The following is a 7322-nucleotide window of genomic DNA, read 5'->3' on the forward strand; positions in this document are numbered from 1 at the left end:
CAGAGTCAGAAAACTTAAGAGAAACAGGAAGAGATGACAACTTTGTCTTTATAGTCCTTAACAGAAAATATACGAAAGTATAAATATAAATATACAAAGTATATGCACTAAAAAGCACACATATGCCCAGCGGTGGTGGCGCACGCCTTTAATCCCAGCACTCGGGAGGCAGAGGTAGGTGGATCTCTGTGAGTTGGAGGCCAGCCTGGTCTACAAGAGCTAGCTCCATACAAGCACATACATGGCTTTAAACTTCAAACACAAATAGATGCAGAAAACAACAAGATCTCCTGAGTAAATTGGGAGTGAGGGGATCATGGGCAGAAGGGGATGGGGGAGGAAAGGAAGAGAGCAGAGAAAAATATATTGCTCAATAAAGACAATAAAAAAGAAGTAGATGCAAGCGCACAGATATGGGGAGAGAACTTCAAACAAGAAATTGAAAGCAAAATAATGCAAAGGTAGCGCAGGTCACCTGTTAGCAAATAATCTCTGTCCAATACACATGTCCTTTCCTACAGTTACATGGAGGAGGAGCTGGTTGGAACTGGGACGATCTGCCTGAGTCTGTGGGACTTGGAATTACACTGCCCAGAAAGGCACCTGTAGGTAAAGGCACCTGCAGACAGCTGCTTCCCCTGGCGGTGAGCTACAATGCAGACAGCACTCCAGTTCCCAAGTACTTTCACATTCCAGTCAGGCCCTCACTGCAGCAGACAGGAACCGGCAGAGGCACTGACATGGGACGAAAGGGAAACTCTAGGAAGCAAGAAAGCGGCGTGAGTCAAGCAGGGAAATTCCTGCTGCTGCCAAGGACTATTGGTCTATAAAATGTTCCTGCTTCAGCCTTCCACTGTTCTCTGCAGAGCACATCGAAGCCGAGGCAGAGCAGCAGCAGCTGGGGTGGACATGAAGGGCATCGCCATAGCCTTCGCTGTGCTAATCTGTGCTACAGCTGTCCAAGGTATATGATTCCTTTCGCTTCTGTGCCGATACGTTCGTTCATTGTGTTATCTTTCAAATGCCTTTTCTCTAAAATACACAGTCAATTTAATTTCACACATTAGAAGTTCCAGCAATGGCGGGAAATGTTGGAAATCTTTATATGAAAAGATTATTTTAACTATGGATGATAAACTTCACAGATTTCTTAATTTTCTGACAATTACCTAGCAAGAGCCTTTAGAGGAAGCTCTCAGTGTCTATTTAGAGAATCTTCTATGGGATTATGTTGGTGTGTGGGAAAATTAGTTTTTTTAAGCAAGAGCTCATCGATTTATTAGAATCAATACTTTCAGAATAAAGGAAAAAAGGAAATTCTTTCTGGGGCCATGGTCATAGTAATGTTATATGTGTTTGATCAATACTTCGCTGGAGGGCAAGTGTGTTTAGGGCAGTGTGGGTACCGACAATGCTCTGCAGCCCCGCCTCCCAAGAATACTGTCTCTAAAGGGCAACCTTATTGACATTTCCCCATCAGCTGAACCTAGAACTGTATCTCCCGTGCTCCGATGGTTCTTCTATCACAGCAGATCTGGGCTAAGGATCATGGGGCCTACAAGACAAACCTAGTCATGTTTAGAACTCTCCCTGCTCTCAGAAAGCAGTGAATCTTTGTGGTTTCCCTGGAGACGCTTGTGGGGTCTGAAAGCCAGTTAGCTCTGGAGGATAGCAAGATTTATGATACTTAGCTTTAGTCTAGAATCTGATCTTCAGAAGACAAAGATCAAAAGAATTGTTAACTATTTGCTCATTTACTAAAGAACAGACTACCAGGGTCTGTGCCAGCTAGAAAACCATTTAAAATAAACCCAGAAGAAAAGAGCCACTTTGCTCCTGTGTCCCTGAAGGCTGTGCAGTTGTTATTTCAGGTACTCAAGGGTCTGGCTGGTGGCATACACACACCACAGTGTAAGTTCTGGACTTAAAGAGGCTGAGCGAAGGCAGGGTAACACTAAAATGTGGGGTCTGCTATGTACTGCGCTTCAAGTTCAAGGTCATCCTGGGCTTTCTGGTGAGCTGGAGGCCAGCCTGGGTCAAACAGCAAATAAGTCCTATCTGAAACCTAAATTAAATAATTTATAAAAATAAATGAGTGAAATAATTAAGGATATAATAAATTAGCATAAAGCAGAGGGAAATATTATAGGGAGATCCTGACTTAATTCCAATCCACACAAATGAGACTTCTAGAAATGTGTCTGCCGCCATCCCTTCCCCCAGGACTGTAATCCACAGCCATCACTAACCAGTTCTGTGATCTGTTCTAGGCTTCACTATGTTCAGAGCGGGGCGCTGTCTTTGTATAGACCCTGGAGTGAAAGCCGTCAGGATGGCAGATATCGAGAGAGTCTCCATAATCTACCCGACTAGAGGCTGTGCCAAAGTCGAAGTGATGTAAGGAATGGGCTTGCTGGAGATGACCGTGGGGTAGGTGTCTTCACTTTGTTGACATTTCCCCCAAAGGTTAAAACTTCTCTGTATCTTCCTTAACAGTGTTACCCTGAAAGCCAATAAAGGAGAAACGTGCCTGAACCCCAAATCAAAGCAAGCACACATCATACAACAGGTAGGTTACCAGACTTCCAAGCTAGAATGTGATCTTATCCATGAGAGCTCTGGACCACATTACAATACTAACAAAAGCTGCGTGAAGCATTCAGTTAAGGGGTCCTGGGTTATGACAACATCCTTTTCCTGCTACATGTTCTTACAGGTCAGCCCTTAACTACCAAAAAAACAAAACAACCCAGTAAATAAAACTTTCCATTTTCAAAGAATTTATACTAACACTACTCATATTTTACAAAGCAACTTCTGCCTTTTATGTCCACTGGCAATCTGGTGTTTTTGGCGTGGTCTGTTATATGTATCATGCTTGCTTTTATACTTCCTACTACAAGATAAGTTTGCTGTTTTTATTTCTTAAAAAAAAAAAAGCAAACCTACTTCAGCAATACCACACTGATTACCTGAAGTCAGTTTTCCTTTCTCCATCTGCAACTTAAGTGGATAAATCATACATTACCTGTTTTTATTCGTAGAAAATATTAAAATCTAATTGTTAGAAAGGTCCTGAGGATTCTGTCTGTACCGAATGGTCATTTACTACCATCTTTGTATGTTCTAAAACTCAGAGGAAAAAAATGTTGTCTTATTCAGAGCTGTAAATCTTACTGGAGAATTGATGGTTTGTTTTCCTTGCTAGTCTTCCCCTGACCCTTAGTGTTTAAAATAGTAATTAAACCTATATTTTGTGATTATTAAAAAACAACAAAACAAAAATTCTTTGTTTTCTAATTACAGGCAATAGAAAGAAAAAGTTCTTTAAAGCGCCAAAACCATGTGAAGTCCTAAAGAAAAGGAGGGACTGGAAACCTGAAGTGTCTGTGACTACTCAAACATGAACTGTGAGACAAACAACCCAACCTTCTGTCTCAGAATATACACCCATAAATTACCAGGCTGCAAAACCTTCTAGGAAGTTTGATATGCCTAACTATTCTGCTTGGCTATAGAAATATTTATCTCTAAAAGTCACATGTCTGCATGGGTGCGCATTCCACGTTACCTTCTGTGGTTACAATGGACTCACTGTTACTGGAGCCCAGACCAGTACTGGACTCAAAAGCATCTGTGTGTGTAGTAAGGCATTCCTTAAAGGATTTTTCATACAAATAAGCATTCCTTTCCCCCAAATATCCCAAGGCACATAAGCATCTAGGAGAAAGTTTCCATGTAGAATCTTGTTTGTTCATTCACGGGATGTACTGCAGACAATTCTGGAAAGAACCCTAATGCTGCCTTAGTAACATTGGTTTCCCCCAAAGTGTTCTAAAGAAGTGAAGATGTACATTTCTTTTTATCTACTTTATCACTTACAATAGTCTGGATACATTTTAAACATAAATTGCTTTTGTTCACCAAAGAAAAATATTGAAAAAAAACCTATGCATATCTATCAATCTGTTCTTTTTGATTCTGTTTCCAAGAAAAATATATACTTTGGACATTTCCTTTGTCATACTGTGAATGGTAGGGACAGCTAAAACTGGCATTCTTTAAAAAGAATAAAACTCGTGTTTTTCTAGTCAGCTCCTATGACTGTTATTAAACAACTGTATGCTTTCTGGGCATCAATACGTCTTCAGGTTTTTGCTTTTTTATTTTTTTACTTTGTATTTTAGAGGCATGCAGCTATATGTCATCACACAGAATTCTTTAAAAATATAATTCAATGGGAGGAGTTGGGGATGAGAAAGAATATAATGAAAAGGTATTTTAGAAAATTCTTAAATGAATAAAAGGGAACTAGCTGGCTAAGGTGGTGCACACCTTTAACTCCAGCACCTGAAAGGCAGAGGCAGGAGGATCTTCAAGTTTGAAGCCAGCCTAGTCTACATAATGGGTTCCAGGACAGCCCAGGTGTCATAAAGAAATCTTGTCTTGAAACACCAGGAAAAAAAAGAAAGTAGTCATAAAGGAATCTACTCACATTTATTTAGGATTAAGAGGGATTCTTCCTAAACCAACACCTCCTCCCCCTTCCCTTAAGCAAATTCCTTACCTTGTGACTTTCTGAGCCCAGCCAAGATGGAGAAACCAAAGGGAGGTTTCCTATCAACTTCAACAAAGACTCGGCATGGCTGTGCCTACCCCACCCTCTGCACTTCAGCCAGGGCACAAAGACAGTATCAGGAAGACTGCTAAGTAGCAGCGGTGACACTCTTGTCAGCGGCTTCCTAACACCTGACTTGGCCCTGATGGGTCATTTCTACTTAGCTCCCATATATGTATGTCAGTTTTGCAGATCTGATTGTCAGTCCATAGCTCCGTAAACAGGGGATCACAACATCATCGAATACGGAGACAGACAGAGACAGACACAGACAGACACAGACACACACACCCCACCTGGCAACAGTAAAAGACCTCTGAAAGCACAACAACCAAACAAATCAAACACAGTAGCCCATGGTGTTTGTAGCAGCATTTGCCCATGTTTCATTACAGGGGATTGTTGTCAGCTTGGTTCTGAGCGTATAACGTGTTCACTGCACTGTAGTATAGAAAGTCCTTCTGTCTTTGTGTTGCTTTCATTGGTTAATAAAGAAACTGCTTTGCGCCTGTTGATAGGGCAGAACTTAGGTAGGCAGGGAAAGTTAAATGGAATGCTGGGAGGAAGAAGGCAGAGTGAGGGAGAGACGCTATGGAGCCACCGCCAGAGTCAGACATGCTGAATCTTTGCCAGTAAGCCACTGCTACGTGGCAATATACAGATTAATAGAAATGGGTTAAATCAAGATGTGAGAGTTAATGGACTTCCCACAGGTCAGGGAACCCTGACTGCTCTTCGAGCAGATGAGGGAGGGGGACTTGATTGGGGGGAGGGGGAGGGAAATGGGAGGCGGTGGCAGGGAGGAGGCAGAAATCCTTAATAAATAAATAAATTTAAAAAAAAAGATGTGAGAGTTAGCCAATACAAGGCTAGAGCTAATGGGCCAAGCAGTGATTAACTAATACAATTTCTGTGTGGTTATTTTGGGGCTAAGCTAGCTGGGCCGCCGGGCCAAACATGCAGGCCCTCCTCCTACTACAGTACTGTGCATGCCATGACACCATGAATGCAATCAATCAATTCTTCCTAAAACACTCAGACTGGAGACCACTGTATATGCAGCAATGGAGGTGTCTGCTGTGCATACAGAGACGCCTGCTCTTGCAGAAACATTGCTGCTTAATTACAAAGAAAAAAGCTCTTCATATTTCATACTGTCATCATTCAGTATGGAAAAGTACCACAGGGTATCCTTGGGTTGGACTGCATTAGAAGATTCGGTTTGTTAACTGCCCTTTCAGGACTGGGACTATAGCTCAATACTAGAGCCACTGTGTGGCGTGTGCAAGGCCCCAGGTTCAATCCCCAGCACTGACAGTACATGGCTCTTTGAGTTGCTGACTTAAGCTTTGTTGAAAAGAAATCAGTTTATTTTAGCTGAGGATTAGAGAAGAATTTCCAACAATTTCTGAAATGCCCTAAATACACGTCATATTTTTTTGTAAAACTATATAAAGCAGTGTCCTCAACACTGACAATTCTGAAATAAAGATATCTAGCCAGTGGTGGTGCACGCCTTTAATCCCAGCTCTTGAGAGGCAGAGGCAGGTAGATCTGAGTTTGAGGCCAGCCTGGGCTACAAGAGCTAGTTCCAGGACAGCCAGGGCTGTGACACAGAGAAACCCTGTCTCAAAAAAACTAAAAAAACAAGCAAAAAAGATCTCCTCAGACTCTGAAATGCACCGGAGATGTTCCACTCCCTCCAATGTCAAGCACCCAGCTAAGACAGAATGCTTTATGTAAAAAGAAGTACCCCGTGCATTCTCCTTCATATGAAACTGTTCTTGTCTTTCATGAATGGCAAAATTATATGTACAGCAAATTATTGTTTTAAAAATATATTATTTGGGGGGCTGGAGAGATGGCTCATCGGTTAAGAGCATTGCCTGCTCTTCCAAAGGTCCTGAGTTCAATTCCCAGCAACCACATGGTGGCTCACAACCATCTGTAATGAGGTCTGGTGCCCTCTTCTGGCATTGCAGGCATACACACAGACAGAATATTGTATAAATAATAAATAAATAAATAAATATTTTAAAAAAATAAGAAAAAAATATATTATTTGTTGTTTTTTGTTTGTTTGTTTTTACCGCAGCGTAGTACTCTAATGTGTATATATTCCGCACGTTCTTCATCCATTCTTCCATTGAAGGACATCTCAATTGTTTCCAGATTCTGGCTATTACAAATAATACTGCTATGAATATAGTTGAACAAATGCTTTTGTCATATGATAAGGCATCTCTTAGGTATATTCCCAAGAGTGGTATTGCTGGGTCCAGGGGTAGGTTGATCCCGAATTTCCTGAGAAACCGAAACACTGATTTCCAAAGTGGTTGCACAAGTTTGCATTCCCACCAGCAATGGATGAGTGTGCCCCTTACTCCACAACCTTTCCAGCAAAGGCTATTATTGGTGTTTTTTTTACTTTAGCCATTCTGACAGGTGTAAGATGATATCTCAAAGTTGTTTTGATTTGCATTTCCCTGATCACTAAGGAGGTTGAGCATGACCTTAAGTGTCTTTTGGCCATTTGAAGTTCTTCTGTTGAGAATTCTCTGTTCAGTTCAGTGCCCCATTTTTTAATTGAGTTAATTAGCATTTTAAGGTCTAGTTTCTTGAGTTCTCTATATATTTTGGAAATCAGACCTTTGTCTGTTGTGGGGTTGGTGAAGATCTTCTCCCAGTCAGTAGGTTGCCTTTT

General features: G+C 41.3%; 1 protein-coding gene across 1 annotated transcript; it reads left to right on the top strand.

Annotated features, from left to right (window-relative positions):
- The first annotated feature begins 791 nt into the window (after window positions 1-791).
- On the top strand, window positions 792-4094 carry Cxcl11 (C-X-C motif chemokine ligand 11). Its single transcript, XM_041671606.1, has 4 exons — window positions 792-964; window positions 2271-2397; window positions 2497-2569; window positions 3307-4094. Exons 1-4 carry the CDS (start codon window positions 832-834, stop codon window positions 3355-3357), a joined length of 384 nt encoding a protein of 127 aa, XP_041527540.1. The 5' UTR covers window positions 792-831; the 3' UTR covers window positions 3358-4094.
- Window positions 4095-7322: the final 3228 nt, after the last annotated feature.

This window comes from Microtus oregoni, unplaced genomic scaffold, assembly GCF_018167655.1.
Source record: "Microtus oregoni isolate MIOR12 unplaced genomic scaffold, Mior012 000021F_ref0000039, whole genome shotgun sequence".
Taxonomy (NCBI): Eukaryota; Metazoa; Chordata; class Mammalia; order Rodentia; family Cricetidae; genus Microtus; species Microtus oregoni.